At 33.7% G+C, this 20123-nt stretch overlaps 2 protein-coding genes across 2 annotated transcripts in view; both read left to right on the top strand.

Annotated features, from left to right (window-relative positions):
- LOC111051178 overlaps positions 1 to 9116 on the top strand; it is a 234224-nt gene extending 225108 nt beyond the window's left edge. The window contains exons 18-19 of the mRNA XM_039419967.1: positions 4050 to 4302; positions 8560 to 9116. Of these exons, the coding sequence (XP_039275901.1) occupies positions 4050 to 4302; positions 8560 to 8703 (397 nt within the window). The 3' untranslated portion in view covers positions 8704 to 9116. The remainder of the gene's footprint in view (positions 1 to 4049; positions 4303 to 8559) is intronic.
- Positions 9117 to 13868: 4752 nt separating this feature from the next.
- LOC111056688 (G1/S-specific cyclin-E1) overlaps positions 13869 to 20123 on the top strand; it is a 65837-nt gene continuing 59582 nt past the window's right edge. The window contains exon 1 of the mRNA XM_039420390.1: positions 13869 to 14186. The gene's annotated coding sequence lies outside the window, so the exon portion shown is untranslated. The remainder of the gene's footprint in view (positions 14187 to 20123) is intronic.

Here is a 20123-nt window from a genome sequence, read left to right on the forward strand (position 1 = left end):
ACATGAGGTGTATTTATGCTGATTACAATAACAGGTATTAGACAAAGACATTAGTTTGCTGGTCGCCTGCTTCCTAAATTAAACCATTCTAGTCGACTACAACGGAGCTGAGGCCATCTTAGCCTACACTGCAACAACCATTAACACAAAAAGGTTTGTAAGTTGACTAATATGTGCTGCATGCAAAATAGATTACATTAGATCGATTTCATGTAGATACAAAATCATCATGCTGATTCACTCTCATTCATATCACAAGCAAAAGATGGTAGGAATAAAAAGATAAGACTCTATAGTGGGATGCTACACGTTAGTTTATAAAAATTAATCCAAGTATGTAACGGACTATTTTTCCATATTTTAAATGTTTTTTCATGTTTAATTAATACCTCTGAAATGGGTTACATGACAGAGAGCATAATAATAGCATAGGAAGATATCCCATATGGTATAGGTCGTTCATGTTCCAAATTTCAAGCCGATTTTCATTTTTTAATCAATTATTGATTCACTCACTTATTTCACAAACGAAAATGATACAAAATTACAAAGAAATAATGTGAAATAAAAGTTGGCAACCCTAGTAGACATAAGCCCGAGTGGGGTGTACTATTAGGAACTCTAAATAAAACTATGAAAATTCTCCATTTTTTAATAAGAAGGTATCCCACGTTTATGTTCCAAATTTGAAGCCGATTTTTTGTTAACTAGAGCTGATTACTGTTGACTATTATTGTCTATCATTACTGTTTCGGCCGGGTGAGAACGGCACAGTATGGGAGACTATCAGCGTAACAATACACTCAGCTTCACGAAAAAAACTACTAGGACTATCGGCTTGAGTTGGCAGTGTAAGTTGAAACATAAACGCCCTACACCATGGGATATCTTCTCATGCTATCTTTTCTCTGTGCTAATATGTGGTTACAAAATAGATTAAATTAGATCGATTTCATGTAGATGCTGATTCTCTGATTGTCTCACTTCATTTATATTTTTATTGTCTCCAAATTTTATCGCTAATAAAATTATGTCCCGGTCATCAATAGGCTATATAACTTGGTGAGGGTAACTCAAGAAATGTGAATATTTAGGTTAAAAATATATAAATGAGATAAACTAATAATAAAATGTGGATAAAAGTATGTTTAGGTCAATAAAATGACTTTTGGTTCACTCAAGGCATGTGAATATTTAGTTCAACATAGGGCATTCGAGCACTCTTTCAACAACAATTTATTACAACATAGGTTTTTATCTAATATGCTCTTGCAAAATAGATTATATTAGATAGATTTCATGTAGATGCAGAATCATTATGCTGATTCACAGATTGCCTCATCTCATCCATGTATCTTATCTCAATAATGCCATTTCTTATTATTCAATAGAAAATCAATAAATATTCTCAACAAACTTGAAGATCTATTGAATTCACATTAAGCCTACAACCAGAAAGAATTTACAATTATTATTAAACTTAAATCCAAATTAAATGCTGTAAATCATCCCGAAGACTTCTGCTACTGCAAATATTGACAAGTTCATTAATAATTTTATTAATTCATTAGCATTTGATTAAATGCACTATCTCAGTAATTTAGATCTGTAGGCCAGCTAGAGTTTTCCAAAAAATGGAAGTTGGAATTTTGTCTTTGCTGGTTGAAAATTCACTTATTATTTCCATGGCATTCTGTAATCTGTATATTGTCTATTATTATTTGGATATTCTCGAATAAATTATTGCAAATAACATGAATTAGCTGTATTTAGATAACATTCTGAATTTTGTAATGTAGGCTATGTGTAAGTTTGAAAACCGGTATTATTTATGGATATTCTCGAATAAATTATTGCAAATAATATATGAATTTGCTGTATTTATGTAACATTTTGAATTTTGTAATGTAGGCTATGTATAAGTTTGAAAACTGCTATATTTGCATGGCCTGTTCTTTCTCCATAAAAACATCTCCATTGTAAATACAACAATAATAATTAATACGGTATTATTATCACCTTCGATTGCATGTCCATCATAACTCTATAGGTGCGTACAGATCTATGCGCCGCGAACATGAGCAATTCACTTTTAATCAGCTGATTATATCTGTATTTTTACAGAAACGGTAAGATACATATATGAAAAGCTTGGCATCAGCTGATTAAAAGTGAATTGCTCATGTTCACGGCGCGTAAATCTGTATGCACCTTATTATATAACGACAGATTTTATCACAAGAAGTTTCTGAAGTGAAATATCAAGGACACAATCAGGAGAAAAAGGAAAGGGAAAAATGAAATTATGAATTTCAGAAGGTATAATTAATTATAATTAGTTTTTTTTTGTGATGTGGTCATCAACCTCAGCAAAAAAAATCAAAAGAGCACTGAAGTACAAAAAGTATTTGAAATATTCGTGAGTTAGAAAATCGTTTTCTCATAACATTGCATAAATTTCACGCACTTGTACTTTCAAAAAAAAAAAAAAAAAATTGAAGGAATAAAATCAAGCAGTTTCAAGGGGAACTTATGCAATGTAACTAGTTTCACTTCTTCCAGGACCATAAATATGAAAATTAAAATTGAAATTTAATTTCGTAATTAGAGGGAATAATGAATGATTCCAATGTAATCTTTTCTTACTGGAAATTGCCCTACCTAGTTACATTAATATTTTTCAAAATTATGAATTGTCAAGTGCAATAGGTATTTTCATTACCTATAGGTATTTCATTACCTATAGGTATAGGTAATTCATTTTAGAATTTTATTTCATGTCCTTACATTTTAGAAAGACATTTTTTGTGTGAATTATTTTAAGGAGTCAAAAGTCAACCGTACTTTTTGAATCATAAAATTTAATATTATCAAAATTCAGAAGATACCTTTCGGTTGAAACTAATTATTTCCTCCCAATTAATGACTTATGACTGAATAAAATGTCAAATGTTCAAAGTATGAAATTAAACTCTTCCACTGCTTGATTTATCAGATAACGTTTTAGAAATGGAAAAAATGTTATGGGGATCATGAGGGGTTTCATTCCAATGCACTTATAACCTTTCATCTTTATAATGCTCTGCTTACAGTCACTATATCTTTATAAAGTAACTGTAGCTCTGCTTAGGGCCATAATGCAACATCTCTGTTCAAACAAAAATTTAATTATTAGATGTTGATTAAAAACTGGAATAATAATAATCCTTCCTTCCTTTCCTTTTTCCTTCGTCCTGGTACCCCCAGAAGAAGGGAGTTTATTATAGAAAATATAACAAACAAAAATGAAAAATACACTTATAAAAAGAAATCTTACAAACAAAACAAATGAAGAATAATAAAAAAAACAAGAATGAAAAAAGATAAGAAGATTCCTTTTCAGTAGAAAATATCAAATAATATAAACCAGACGAAATATAAATTCTCCAAAACCTTCTAAAGAAGGTTTGACTGGAGGAGTCAAGTTTTACATTATAATAGAAAAAAACCCCATAGAAATAGTACATTTTTTTATATAATCAATCAGTGATCCCAAAATAATAATTTTCAATTCAAATAATATCAAAAGATAAATAATTGTCAATCTTGAGTAGAAAAAATTAATTGATGCATTGATAATAATTCATTTAATTGTATTGTGTAGCAATATGTAGCAATAGAATAATAAAACAATGGGATTTCAGTTGTTGCTTATCACAAACAATAATAAACAAGATAAAAAAAGAAAGAATTCATGAAGAATAATATTTTTTTAATTCAATAATATTAATAATAATAAATTCGACCATATCTTTATGTAAGCCTTGACTACCAGGTTGAATGTAGATGGTGCATATTTTACTTACTACCAGTACCTATATGACGACTGACTAAACTATCTTTAACTGTAGTGCATATGGGTCTTAATGTTTTAATCAATAATTAATAAAAATTAATTTATCTTAATTTGCGAATTTGCGAATATTGACAGCATAAATGAAAACATAGATACTGTATTTTGAGTTTCAACAGCATGAATCAGTGAATAACATGTATGTTTTGTACTTCAGGTCAGCAAGCCCTCAACGTAAGATAAGTGACACAAGTGACGTCACAAGCTGTGACGCTGGAGAAATAAGGATTACACAGATCAATGTTATTGAGCGGGTTGCCAGAAACTTGAACGACTGTTTCAAAACAACCGGAGAATTTCTGAATGCCAGTGACCCATCAGACTATCCAATGGAATACATGAACAACTCGTTTGGTTCCAACGTAGCTGACGAAGGGGATGAACTAACTGAAAACAATCAAACTAAGACGGTGAGGAAATTAATAAAATAACTCTAATTATTGAATAAATGAGTCAATTTCTTCTTTTCTCTTCATCCTACTTGAGCTGTTGTTATTAATTATTCTAAATTGTGTTGTTAACTTGCTCTTTTACACCGTGAGTAGGCCTACTGTTGTAAAAGTACAACTTAAAAACTAAATTCAGTATTGTGACGTATCGGAGCAATGCGTAAAGCAAAGGAGGGGGAGATGTCAATTTGTGACGTATCGGAAAGTAAGCTTTTACAATCTCATTACTTTAAAAGAAAACAATTAATATGTATCACCATTTGTAACCATAGCTGAAGATGGTAGAGCAGATATTTTAAGAAATCATTCTAAGAAATACAAAATTTATCGGTTTACAATATTTAAAAAGAAATAAATTTGAAATGTATAAGTTAAAAGTTATATAATTTAGGCTATGAAGAAAAGTAAAACAGATTATTATCGAACAAGTCTTAATTATTTTATATAAAAAAGGAGTTTCTAGTTATTTCAATTTGATTAATTTTTGAAAACTATTTAGGTATTAAATATTTTGAGGATTTTCCTCTAGGTTGGAATTCTCTACATGTTATTCATTATATTAAATTCCTATAGAAAAAAATTACATGAAATTTTATAACTACTAATAAATTTATGAATTAATTGAGTACGATACCAATCCCCTTTATGATGACCATCTCGTCAGCTTTGGTTGGATGGAGAGGTCTAGAGGAAGGTCCAGGTCCTGGCCAGTCAGAGTCTTTGGGTGTGAGGAGGACTGTCACAAGAGAGACTAACTCGAAATAGTGGAAAAAGTGGGAAAATATGATATGAAAATGCCGGCTGGTGGGGAGACTGGACAGCTCCACCACACTGAAGCTCTGCGATTTTTCATTCATTCAGCGCAATTTGGCTTTCTAGTGATGCTGATTTTATTATTGACTAGCCGTCAGGCTCGCTTCGCTCGCCGTATCCGTCTAGCCAGGGGGCTCCGCCCCCTGGACCCCCGACTGGATCGTCCAAGATTGAGATCAGCAGGCTCGCTTCGCTCGCCTGCATTTTTTCATTTTTATCATATTATATTAGGACAATCCAGTCGGGGGTCCAGACTAAACGTCTGGCTAAACAGATATGGCGAGCGAAGCGAGCCTGACGGCTAGTAATATAATATTCCCAGGATTGAAGTAGCAGTGCCCAATCAATTTTTCCGCGATAAATGCATTTAAATCTTCAACTTGGTGCCAACCTAACAAAATCAACTCAACTTAATGCCAACCTGACAAAATTATTAATTTAGTTGCCAATTAACAACTGTTTCGAAGAGGTACTCCTCTATCTAAATTATAGTTCTATAGTAACATATGATATGGAAATTTCAATTATAATTAAGAGATTGGGAGAAGAAGAATATACATGCTAAAAGACGAACTTTAAACCCTTAAAAACAACCCTTAGAGTTAAAATATTGCCAAAAGATTTCTTAGTGCGCCTCTAAAGGGCCAACTGAACATACCTACCAAATAAGAACATTTTTGGTCCGGTAGATTTTTAGTTATGCGAGTGAGTGAGTGAGTGAGTGAGTGAGTGAGTAAGTGCCATTTCGCTTTTATATATACAGAAAATTAAAAAGGGGAAAAAATTAATTTTGATGTTCTTGAGGAGCTGTCAAATCCCATGGTTTATGACAGTATAAATGAAGAATTATTCATTCATTTGTTGAACGTCGAAAAAATTGTTATTTACAGAAATTATTGAAATTTACGCTATATCTGAAATGTATCGTCTTGAAACGTTTGAAATGATATGATCCAGTCCAGTGGCTACTCACCTATCGATTTTTAGACGTACGATTTTTTGCCGTTCTTATAAATTCTATTAGATTCAACATAACTTGACAATACACACGACCATGTGTTTGCCAAGCTCCATTCAATCTGGTAGAATTTATAATGACGGCAACAAATGGTACGTCTAAAAATCGATATGTAAGGTCCTCGTTATAATGGCAGTGGAGAAAGATAGCAGAACAACAACAACGTTGCCGATCCTCTGTCTTGTCAATGCCTTCTATAGTCGGTAGCTGATACAGGGTTATTGATGTAATATCAACTGTTCATTCTGGTTTAAAATAATTAATAATATTTAGTTAAGCGATAAACTAGTAGTTATGTGAACATTAGACCTCACGCAGTATTCTCATCCACAAGTACCTGATTGAAACTATAGACCTTATGGAATTACAGCAATAGACTGGCTTCTCCACACATCTGTGTAATCACTTGTCAGCTGATTTATGATGAATAATTCTATAGTCTGATTATTTTTACTATTATATTGGCGTATGAAGGAGGCTCCTTTTTCCTTTTATATTATCCTTGAAATGCAAAATTTACAAAAACCGTGTATATACGTCGACGCGCAATTAAAAAAGGAATATACCTGTCAAATTTCATGAAAATATATTACCGCGTTTCTCCGTAAATGAGGAACATAATAAACATTTAAACATTCAAACATTTAAACATTAAGAGAAATGCCAAACCGTCGGCTTGAATCAATTGAACCTCACTTCGCTCGGTCAATTATATTTTTCAATTATTTCATAATGAATTTTCACAATTAAGTTGAAATATTTTGTTAATTAATTATTAGTTCTACATTGTTGGAAGACGATCTGGCAACAGAGCAAAGCGAGAAAGAGATGACGCTATCTACTTTGTTGAATGATAGACAAGGATAGCAATACCGTTGCTAATCAAACCCTGCCATTATAACGTGGACCTCACTATAGACTATATATCATATAATTTCAAACTTTCCAACTGGCTATAGGTGTATTGCTTAATTGACTATAGTTGAATCACGACTGATGAGAGTAGATCTTGAAATGCGGAGGAAAATTCTATGTGTTCATTAATAGTGGTTATATGACTTGAGAATGTAATCTTTCAAGTGTATACAAACAAAGGCCCAGTTGCACAAAAGCACTGAATTTATCAGAGAAGGCTTTTTTGAGAGAAAGGCTCTTCTGATTGGCTTTTGTGCAATTGTGCAATGGAACTGATTCAAGTGATGATAATGGTTGTTCTCCCAATTATAACTAAATTTCACATGTTCCAAATTAGTTGCTTCATCTTCACTACCTACCTACTGATAATAGTCTTCAATCTTTATCGAAACTAAGATTTATTATCATAAATAATTAACAGATGGAAATAAATTGGAAATTGCATTTGTTCAAATTTCAAATTCTAAATAATGAATAATTATTATTAAACGAAATTCCAATTAAATGCTGTAAATCACCACGAAGACTTCTGCTACTGCAAATATTGACAACAGGGTAAACAGCTAGATGGAAATTCGATGAGCGCTACTATGCAAAAATTATTTCTCGTTCCCTTCCTGTGCTGACGTCACCAGAATGCACTACGGCTTTGTTTACGGAGGTAGTGGTTTGATTCCCGGGCTGACAAATAATTTTTGAATAGTAGCGCTCATCGAATTTCCATCTAGCTGTTTACCCTGTTGCCAATATTTGCTGTAGCAGAAGACTTCGGGGTGATTTACAGCATTTAATTGGAATTTCGTTTAATAATAATTATAAGTAATTAATTTAATTTTGAGTATCAATGCAGTCGAGTTTGCAGACAAACAAGAGAGATGACAAAGGCTGATCTACCGAATTATCACAAAATACCACGTGTTCTATCTCACAAGTAACTATTATTGGTTTTCATCTCACCTAAAATTAATTGAAATTGATAAAAATATAATTGATCAATTTACCAACAAAATCTCAGCCAAAATTGTTAAATCTCAGATAAAATTCTAATCTATCAATTTATTTACCAATAAAAAATATCAATTTCAATGAATTTATGATTGATAATTTTCTTCAATTTTGTTGCTTATATAAATCAATTTTTAAATAAGTACTATCATAGAGAAACAATAGCGTAAGTAGATATCCCATGGTATAGGGCATCTATGTCGCAACTTTTACTGTTATCTCAAGACGATTACTGTTGATTATTATCGAATTTTACTGTTTTGTTGGGGTGAGAGTGTATGAACGGCACAATATGAGAGACTATCAGTGTCACACAGCTTCACGGGAAAGAATTACATGAACTAGCGGCTTGAGATAACAGTAAAAGTTGCGACTATCCATGCCCTATACCATGGGATATCTACTTACGCTATTGTTTCTCTATGCTACTATGTGTGCGATTTTTCAATTATTTGTTGTTTTTTTAGGTTGAAAGTAGAGAAGTTGGAGAGGAAAGTCCGAGTACAACCCGTTTCAACATAGGATCCGCTCAACCTTTCGTTCGGGGAAAATCGTACCGACCTATTGTGTTCAATCCTTCAATAAACAAAGTTGCTCAAACCGCTAGCTAAATCTTTAAATTTTATAATCAGTTTATATTTTTGTATTCGAATGTAATTATTAATGTACAAATTGTTGTAACTTGAAAATAATATGTAAGACTTCTTGTCTATTTGAAATCTAACAGTATTATAGTAATTAGGGTAAGCCTTGATATTAAAAATTATTACCTATGTAATCTTTTTTCGTACTTGAAACATTTTTATAAAATTCAAAAATGTTATCCAAATCTATACTATAAGATATTCTTATTAAATCTGTTCTTACTCAGGTCTTGGGTTGACAAAAAGATGAAGTTTTTGAATTGGAAAGATTCCCAATTGAATTATATGGGAAACGATTGTGCAATAACCATATATTGTTTGTATTTTCATTTAAAATACTATGTTTCTTTGTTATCAATAAACGCGATTTTTTAAAATTTTGTGAGTGTATTATGATTTCCTTTTCCTCGGCCTCTGCGCTCAGGTTCCTCGAACCTTGCAGAGACATCCCGTTTTTAATATAGCTATCTATAATCCTATTTAATGGTATTTTTCTTTTTTCATTTTATATTGTTTTTCACTTTTTCTCTTATAACCATTTTTGTAATTGTAATTATGTATTTTGGGACAAATAAAGATTTGATTTGAGTATCCTAATGTGATACGAGTCTTGTCAACTCGTTTGTGAAATAATGATTGCTGAGAAATGAAATGTCTACAGAGTTGAATGGAATAAATAAATTGATTTTGTTTGGTAATCTGTATTGACGGAATAACAATAGTTATAAATAACTTTGCATTTTTCAATACATAAAGTAGCTAGATTTGGACTGTCGTATATGAATTCAATCAATCAATTTTTATTCCAATCAACACAATACAATATACATAAAAGAAATCAAAACACATAAAGATCACAATCAAAAATAAATTTCCAATGAAATAAAAAAACAGGCTTCATGGCGAGGTGTGCTGAAAAGAAAGAAAGGAGGAAAAATACCTAGCCAACTATGGTTTCCCATGTAATAGGCAGATAGAGGGTATAAAAGTAAGGGATTAAGGGTGAAGGCGGAAGAAAAAGGGAAGTATTGGAGAAGAAAGTAGGAAAAAAGAGAGAAAATATGCAAAAATTGTAAGCGAGTCCACTTTCAACAAATGTATCTAAAAGAATTGGCCTTGCAAACAGTAGTTTGAGCAGAAATCTCGAGATTCATAGGTCAATATGGAAGAAAAAGCTACTGTATGTCCATGTTTTTATTTATAGTTTAGTTTTTCTACTAATCTTAGAGTCTATGAGGAAGTGGTCCGGATAAGGGTTTATTATTTGAGTGCCTATATAGATCAACTGTTTCCTTAAACATTTAATATTGGTGTGATATGTGACAAATCTATTTGCAGTGGGCCTTAAATGGTAATTATTTACAATTGAACTTAATGATTGGGAGAAAATCAACAGGATCAACCGAAAAATGTTTCTCCCCCTAATTTTGACAAAAATAGTATGACTTGAATATTAGTATTATGACTTGTATAAGCCTACACTTATCTTTCATTTGCATTCTAGTTAGGATAGAATAGAAAACTTCATCTGGCACAAAAACACAGCCAATAGGCTACAGTTTCTACAATACAAAATGGAAATAGAAGAAGAGAATAATTATAATGGGAATATAGATTTAACAGATGTAATGTAGTGCGCGAAGAAATAAATTTCCGTCCGCGCACAGAAGTATAAAAAAAAGCAGTTATCCAAAATATGAATCTTTTCTTTCTTCTTGAATTACAGCTCTATGTGAGCTTTAGCCTCTCGCACTAGAACCCTCCATACATCACGGTCACATGCCTTTCGTCTCCATGCCACAACTCCATCCTCCGGAGATCATCCTCTACTTCATCTCTCCATCAATTGCGTTGCCTCCCTTGTCGTCTTCTACCCTCCATCCGGGCCTTATAAATTGCTTTTGGCATTCTTTGGTCCGTCATTCTCTTAACATGACCAGACCAGCGCAATCTTTGTGATTTGATGAATCGTACCACATCCTCACTCTTTAGAATTTCATTTATTTCATCATTTAACCGCCTCCTCCAGACTCCATTGTCATTGATGCCTCCATATATGCGCCTAATAATCTTCCTTTCGAAAACTCTCAGTTTGGTTGCATCAACTGCAGTTAAATTCCAGGTTTCTGAACCGTATGTGATTATTGGTCTTACCAGTGTCTTTTAAATTTTGAGCTTGGTTGCTCTGGATAGTGAACGTGAGGTAATAAATTTAATATTCGCAAAGTAGGCACGATTTCCAGCTATAAATCTGTGAAACTAGTTCTCATATGACCCTCATGCCTCAAAGTTGCACCCTCATTTCTCCTAGCACAATAGAACTGGGACAAAACTTTGAATATGTTCAGGTGTCTCAGTGGAATTATTTCCATTTCTTCACAAGAAGAAAAGAAATCAAATTCTCAATTGGAAGGATTTCGATAAATTTTTTACATTGAAAACAACACAGTTTTATTTTTGTCACATCCACATTTATTAGACTTTTGTACAGATGAAGATGTGTTGGTTTCAACACAAAACTGCAGTCCTGTACAAAAGTATAATAAATGCGTATGTGACAACAATAAAACTGTTTTTTTTAAATTAGGTATGGAAAAATTCCATAATATTAATTCTCATTCAACAAAATAATGTTTATATTGATTTTGATTGATATTGTTGGTGATTGTTAATATAAAGGTGCGTACAGATATACGCGCCGCGAACATGAGCAATTCACTTTTAATCAGCTGACTATATCTGTATTTTTACAGAAACGGTAAGATACAGATATAAAAAGCTTGGCATCAGCTGATTAAAAGTGAATTGCTCATGTTCGCGGCGCGTAAATCTGTACACACCTTTAGAATCACTCTGCTAAGAGATCTGAAAGACCTGGTCTCAAGTGGGTCATAATATAAATACTCCCCCAACAGACCAATCAACAGGAAAGGAGACAGAGCTAAAGCAAAGTAGATATCTCTCCACACAATTACCAAAAATGTATTAAATAAAAATACTAAGAAATTGTCAAAAACCACAGATTTATTGATAGAAAGACCGTTTCGGTTGTTACACCATTGTCAATCTCTGATAAGCTTCAGTTTACAATCAGTTTATCAGAGATTGACAATGGTGTAACAACCGAAACCGGTCTTTCTAACTATCAATGAATCTGTGGTTTTTGAGAATATCTTAGTCTTTTTATTAAATATGAATAATTACCAAAATATCAACTTCTCAACTACACAAAAAATGAAAAATGTATCTTGAAAGTTTAAAGTTTTATTAACTTTCTCAATTTATTCAACAGCACAAAACTTGGACACCTAGGTACTTCACAAATTGAAGACCTTATGTAAGTGACAGTGTGACTATTTTTCATAACATCAATCTGTCCCTTCCATAAAAAATTTCAATCAACAATGATGTTTAATAATTTCCTTAGATAGTATAAGAAGATATTCCATGGTATAGAGCATTATTTATGTTTCAAATTTCAATGCTTACTCAATTCTATATAATCATAGTAGTTCTTTTTCATGAAGCTATGTGGTGATGCTTTGTAGTCTCTCATACTGTGCTGTTCTTTTACTCTCGCCCGGCCAAAACAGTATTAATATAGGTAGTTGACAGTACTGTAATTGGTTTTAGTTAACAAAATTTGGCTTCAAATTTGGAACATGAACGACCTATGTCATGGGATATCTTCTTATGCTATCTTTCTCTATGATATTTCACATTTTGTGTCCATTATATTTCCTTAGATAAAGGATAGCATAAGAAGATATTCTATGGTATAGAGCATTTATGTTTCAAATTTCAATGCTTACTCAATTCGATATAATCCTGGTAGTTCTTTTTTAGGACCCAATATTATTATGATTAATTCAAGATTATTATAATCATTATCATCAGTATGATTGTGATCAAAGAAAAAAGAAGAACTTTGTTCTCTCCTTTGTGCTATGATCATATTGACAGATATGAATAAAAACTTATAGATTCTGCATTCTTGAACAAAATAGTCACAATTTTTTATCAATTACCGTATTGAATAATAGTTTAGTGTATCTTGTGAAATGTAAACCTTCCAACGTCATCGTATAACCATAGTAAACTCATAGACTATAGTGAGGTCCACGTTATAATGACAGTATTTGATCAACTTTGGTTTTGCTATCCTTGTCTATCATTCGACAAAGCCGGTGGTACTATCCTTTTCTAGGTCCACAACGATGTCAATTATGTTTTTTGACAGTGTGGAAATATAATTAATTGATGCAGAGAATCGGCATCGCTTTTCTTCTATCTTTATCCACTGCCATTATAAGGTGGTCCACACTATAGCCTACTACTGAGGACCTCGTTATAATGGCAGTGAAATTTTATTAAACATTGGTGTTGCTATCCTTGACTATCATTCAACAAAGCAGATACCGCTATCCTTTTCTAGCTCCGCAACGTTGTTAGATCGGTTAGAAATTGGATATTAATAATGGATAATTATTACCGTAGGTATAAGAAATATACTGTAATTAACAACATATTTTATCTCAATTATATTTATTAGTAGACATTCTGTGCTGTCAATTAGATATAGATATTTTGTGCTGTCAATTTTCATTTATATGATAATTCATTACCGGTATTAAATAATGAAATCTAAATATTCTTGACGAATGAGAAATATATGGTAAATGATTAGGCTACTTTAAACAAGAATGAACAGTTATATTACATCAGATATATCGTATCCTACTTTTTCACTGCCATTATACTAATAAATGTGGACCTCACTATAAAAGGACAACGTTTATTATTGGGATTGGGATGGATAGATTCAATAGAAATATCCAAATAACTTATTCAATTAGAAATACTTTTTCATTCAATTGCATTATTTATCTTTCAAATTTTTAACAGAGCACAAGACATAGTGGTACATAAATTCAAACCTCCACAATCAAACTTCAACTTTGAAATCGACCAATCGCATGCGTTGTTGCACTTCAAGTTACTCTTTTCCCCAACAGATGGCAGCACCTTCCCATCAAGAACAGACCGTCAATTGCCCGCCAAAGAAAGTAACCAAAAGAAGCTGACAGCATTTTTGAAAAACAAAAAAAGCTATACCTTCATGATCTTGATAATGGCATGGCATTGGTACGTAATCTAAAGGCGCGTAGATCATAGATTTTGCCAAGTTCATTAATATTGACACGATTATGACGTATCAGTTTTAGAATCTTTGTTATGTTAGCATACAAATATTGACAGTGCAGTCTAGCTTTGATAAATCTGAGAGATAAGTTATTGTCTTCTATCAGTGACACATGAATGTTCATAGGAATTCGTCTATGGTCTAACCTAAATGTGAAAGTGACAACAGTGTCCAATAATTTGCCGCGAAAAAATAGCTTCATTTTGTGGATTTTTACTACTACTGATTGGACATCACAAAGAAAAAGGTGAGTAGTTAATTTATGATTTCTTGTAATAATCTATGTAGGAATAGGGATGAATCTATTCTTTTTATTAGTTTAATAAGGGTGTTTGGTGACCTGTTGGGTGACTGATTGGTATCTGGGCTTACAGGATTGTAATTTGTTGTCTACTTTCAACTATTGATGTTTATTTTATACTATTTGCTCTGGGAATTATTGAAATAGGTATTATTATTATTTTGAAGGGATGATATTCAAGGATCCAGAGGTTCAAAGAACCCCACACGTCAACCGAAGCTTATTGTGTTCCCAAGTAGTATGTTAGTTAGGCAAAACAATACCTGTGTCCTTTACAAAAACCAGGAGTTTTTTCCTATGCTAACATCAAGGTTGCTTGTCGCAATCCAGTGTGATAGCTTGGCAGTCTCTTCAGACTGATTAGTCCTCGTGACCTACGTGAGTTCCACTCCTGACCTTCCTTGAAGGTCCTTTCCGCTCAGGAAGGGGCGGCCAAGTTGCCTCTAGGGCGCCCGGCCACCCTTGACACAGCCTCTTGACCCACATTTGTGCCCGGAGTTTCACCCATCTCTGGTCTCTTGGGTTTTTCTTTTTGCCCCTCCGAAACTCTGCAGGGTCAAAAGCCTCACCTCTCCGAAGAAGTTTTGCCTGAATGGCCGCCCTTCTTTGAGCAGTGGTGAGGTTTGGTCTCTCCACCCACAACTCGTGACCTACGTGAGTTCCACTCCTGGCTTTTTTGTAGGTCCTTCCGCTGAAGAAGGGGTCGCCAAATTGTTTCTAGGGCACCTGGTCACCCTCCACTCAGCCTCTTGACCCACATTATTTTGTGCCCGGAGTTTCACCCATCTCTGGCCTCTCGTGTTTTTCTTTTTGTCCCTCCGAAACTCTGCAGGGTGCCTCACCTCTCCGAAGAAGTTTTGCCTAAATGGCCGCCCTTCTTTGAGCAGTGGTGAGGTTTGGTCTCTCCACCCACAAACTCGTGACCTACGTGAGTCCCACTCCTGGCTTTTTTGTAGGTCCTTCCGCTGAAGGAGGCGTCGCCAAATTGTTTCTAGGGCACCTGGTCACCCTCCACTCAGCCTCTTGACCTACATTTGTGCCAAAAGAACGTTTTCTTTGGAATGTAGGGCTTCAGTGATATTTGAACTCTGAATAAAACAAAAAACAAGTTGAGGCTTTGGCAAAATATCCATATTGTAAAATAGTGCAAAATTGTTATCTTCCAATGCAAGATTAGTGTAGCCGAAGTGCTAAATTGGGTGAAATAGTGCAAAATTGTTATCTTCCAATGCAAGTGTTGCCGAATTGCTAAATTGGGTGAAATTGCTATCTTTTAATGCAATATTTCATGACTGGATATATTCAATTGACAACAATGTCGGTGCAGGCTTGGCTCATTGAATTTATTCGGTCATATAGTCTTGCATGAGAAGGTTGCAATTAAGCACAATTTCGTAATACGGATATTCTGCTCAAATCTCAATTGGTTCAATCCAGAGTATAGTGAATAGCTCTATAGCTGATGAACTCAGGTCTCAAGATTAAGTACTATATTATAGAAGAGCTTGTGAGAATAGTAAGAGTAATTATTAACTAGTAAATCTAGTAAGCATATAATAGCATTATTGGTAATTGGACTTTAATTATTACTTAATTTGTAATCTTTCTACGATTATCATCATCTTATTGTTAATTGCCATTGTTAATATCATTATTTTATAATATCAATAATTATTAAGAATTAAGTGACAGTGATAATTGACATATTAACTCTATGGTGGACAATTCCACTTAGAAAATAATTGAAGGGTTCAGGGGAAAAACGGTAGTAGTCCATCAGCAGCTTTTTTACAGAAAAACGATTTTAAAGTTCATCAACTGATAAACTGGGTTAGATGATAATTTTATCCTTTCTATTGAATTGGTGTTATAGTTTGAGATAATTGACACCTTGAAAAAAGTAGCTTCTTTTTGAAACAGGACTTCTGAAATTTGTAAAATAGAAGCTCAAAACCAATTGACAGTGTAATTTCAAAATGGGTATAATAGTTTGCCCTATGCAAGAGAGATGTGACATTTCAATTGTCATGCTATCTCTCTTCAACACTGGCCATTACCATTCCTGTAATCCATTTTTGTTTTATCCATACACTTTTTGTGATTTTTGACTCCAGTATTGACTTACTCTTTGTTCTTCTAAATCAAAAGTGAGACACAAATAAATTCATTCAAGCTTTTGGTTAGCAGAAGCATAGAGGAAAGATAGCATAAGAAGATATCTGATGGTATAGGGCGTTTGTTTTCCAAATTTCACTGTTAACTCAAGCTGATAGTCTACTATAGTGAGGTCCACGTTATAATGGCAGTGTTTGGTTAGCAATGGTATATTGCTATCCTTGTCTATCATTCAACAAAGCGGATAGTGCCATCTCTTTCTCGCTATGCTCTGTTGCCAGATGGACTTTTAACAATGTAGAATTAATTTTAACTATTTCATCTTAATTATAAAAATCTGGTGTGGCGCACTCACACAACTTTCCTTGCGGTTATGAAAATTGATCACCTGACGCTAGTGTTCCCGCACATCTCAAGTCTACTATTCAAAGATTTGAGCCAGCTGGTGAGAGAGCAATAACGCTGGAGACACACATGAGGTCTGCTATCTCTTCATAGTGACTGATTTAATAGAATCAACAATAATTTTGCAATTGAATAATCACATTTTCTCGAATTTAAAAGCTTATTTTCAATTTTAGATGAAATGTTACTGAACATTAATTGTAGAGATTTTCATGCTCACTACTCCACTTGATTTTTGTTGTTTAAATTGTATCTGAAGGCTGATAATTGGGAATCTAAAATCGAACTTTGCATTGATGGGGCGGAGCTCCTGAAATTTTTACAGATATAGGACTTGTGGCAGTTGATAGAGCTTATCGATGACTAATTTAGGTATGAATTTGATCAAAATCGTTGGAGCCGTTTCCGAGAAAATCACGAAAACCCCTGTTTTTGACAACATTTTCGCCATTTTAGCCGCCATCTTGAATTGCATTTGATCGAAATTGTGTCGGATCCTTATAGTGAAGGACACACACACACACTTTTTTCGGAAAGCAATACTTCCCTTACCTATGGTAATAGGGCAAGGAAAGTAAAAATACATTACAGGTATGAAATTATTAAAAAATATTTCTTATAAAATATAGTCGATTATTAAAAAAGAGAATGAACACTTAATATTACATCAATAAACCTGTATCAGCTACCGTCAATAGAAGGCATTGACAAGACAGAGGATTGGCAACGTTGTTCTTCTATCTTTCTCCTCTGCCATTATAACGTGGACCTCACTATAGTAATTATTTTTCTTGAAGCTATGTGACGCTGTTAGTCTCTCATACTGTGCCGTTCTTAGGGTAAGTTCTTAGTTCTTACCCTAAGTTCTTAGCTCTTACTAAGCTAAGAACTTAGCTCTTAACTAAGAACTAAGCTCTTACTTAGCTCTTTACTCTAAGTTCTTAGCTCGTTTACCCGTAGCTCTTAGTTCTTCGCTTTTTACCGTAGTTCTTACACTCTCATCCGGCTAAAACAGTAATAATAGACAGTAGTCAAAAACACAAACTACCTATATCACCATGGGATATCTTCTAATGCTATCTCTTCTGTATTGTGAAAGTTATGTTTCTATCTTCCACCCGACAATAAGATAATCTGTCTCGATTCACTGATACCATATATAGCTTCTTAGCAAACAACACACAGCTTCCCTTCTGTTCAGAATCGAGACGGGCGTCTAGTCTTTTTAAAAGACCAACGGCATTTTCACCGGCCATTTAAATTGTCTCTCGTATTGAAAGTGAATAATGAAGATAGGAGAGGGGGGAGCCAGCATACACCTTGAGGGTTGTTACCCACCCCTCTCAGTCTAGGAAGGTCCCTTCCCCTCCGAGTTTGGCACCCCTCGTCTGCGACTCCCCTTGCCAAAGGAACGATGCTCTTTTTACAAAGAAATCGTTTCCTTCCTTCCGTGATTTTCTTTTCATTCAGCTTTCTAACCGTACTTTTAGGATTGTGTCGTTAGTATTAAAGATCTGACCTTCTCCCGTTTGGACTTTAGAAGATCAGTTTTAGAAAAAAATTAGAATACTTCATTTGAAAAGCCTGAATTAGATTTTAATTGTTTTATTATTGAACCTCGTGACATGGAGTTATCAAACTGTGTTAATCGATGGCATGTGTCAGATTATTCGTGCCACCAGATCACATTTGAATAGCCTACAGTAAATAGAGCAGACTAGAGCAGTCCAATCAATTTATGAATGAAAAAATATTATTTGAAATAATGAATAATTAATAATATTCAAAATCTATAATTTAATGAGTTCTCATCTTTATTTATTTGAAAATCAGAAAAAATATAGATAGAACAAATTCTCATTCTAAATACACGCCAACAATGTCAACTGATTGGGATGGCTGCAAGATAATACGCAAAGTATTAAGAGTACGCAAGTAATACTTTGCGCACTAGAGCGGAAAAGTGATTCTTTGCGTTCTTTTATCAGTGCAGGAATGGTCACTTTTCAAGGTAACTGTAGGAAAAAATATTTTGGAAGTCAAGAAAACAACTTTTTACAAAAAAATTCATCATCAGTATTGTAAAATCTTCTTTTTGAGAGTGATAACGGTCTGTAACTTGATACTTTCCAAAATGATTCAACTATTTTGTACAGTAGACTACTTGGGACATGGAAGTTTCTAATTCGAAACCTAGTGCAGTTTCAAGGGAATGTAGAAACCTCAGAAAGGGATGTCTGCTCTGCCGTAACGAGCAGCGACTATATTATAGAAGCCCCTCGTTAAAAAACCTGTCTGCTATGGTTTGGTTTGAGCCTTGACAGTCAATACTGTTCAGGGAAAAAGTAGAATATTAATGCAACTCAATTCCAAAACTCCTGTCTGTCCTCATACAGTTGTAATTTAAAAAAAATGTTGTTTTGATTTCAGTTAACATTGAAAATTGCAACATAAACAACATGGAATTTCTACTTGTGCTATCTTTCCTCTATGCCCATACCATTCAGAGAAAACTGCTAGGGAGCTCTATACTGAGGTCCACGTTGTAATGGCAGTGAAGAAAGATAGAACAACGTTGCCGATCCTCAATCTTGTCAATGCCTTCTATAGACGTTAGCTGATACAGGTTTATTGATGTAATAATAACTGTTCATTCTCGTTTGAAATAATCAATTATATTTTTCAATAATTTCATAATGAATTTACACAATTAAGATGGAATATTCTGTTAATTGACCGAGTGAAGTAAGGTCTAACATTCAAGTCGACGGTTTGGAATTTCTCTTATAATGTTTAAATGTTTATATGTTGCGCATTTACGGCAAAACGCGGTAATAGAATTTCATGAAATTTGACAGGTATGTTCCTTTTTAAAATGCGCGTCGACGTATATACAAGGTTTTTGGAAAATTTTGCATTTCAAGGATAATATAAAAGGAAGAAGGAGCCTCCTTCATACGCCAATATTAGAGTAAAAATCAGACTAAAGAATTTTATTCATCATAAATCAGCTGACAAGTGATTACACAGATGTGTGGAGAAGCCAGTCTATTGCTGTATTTCCATAAGGTCTATTGTTTCAATCCGGTACTTGTGGATGAGAATACTGCGTGAGGTCTACTGTTCACAGTACAACTAGTTATCCACTCGACAGCTGATTAATAATGATAATAATATCGAGTGTCCTGGCTGGCTCAGGTCTGGTGTCAGAGTTTTCAGGTCGCAACTGATCGATTTCAGGGCCTCTGACATGACCTAACGACTGCTTTTTAGGCAGCCGGGACCGACGGCTTATCGTGTCCATCCGAAACACAGCTGATTATGATGAATAATTCTATAGTCTGATTTTTACTCTAATATTGG

The sequence above is a fragment of the Nilaparvata lugens genome, chromosome 2 (assembly GCF_014356525.2).
Source record: "Nilaparvata lugens isolate BPH chromosome 2, ASM1435652v1, whole genome shotgun sequence".
NCBI classification, from domain to species: domain Eukaryota; kingdom Metazoa; phylum Arthropoda; class Insecta; order Hemiptera; family Delphacidae; genus Nilaparvata; species Nilaparvata lugens.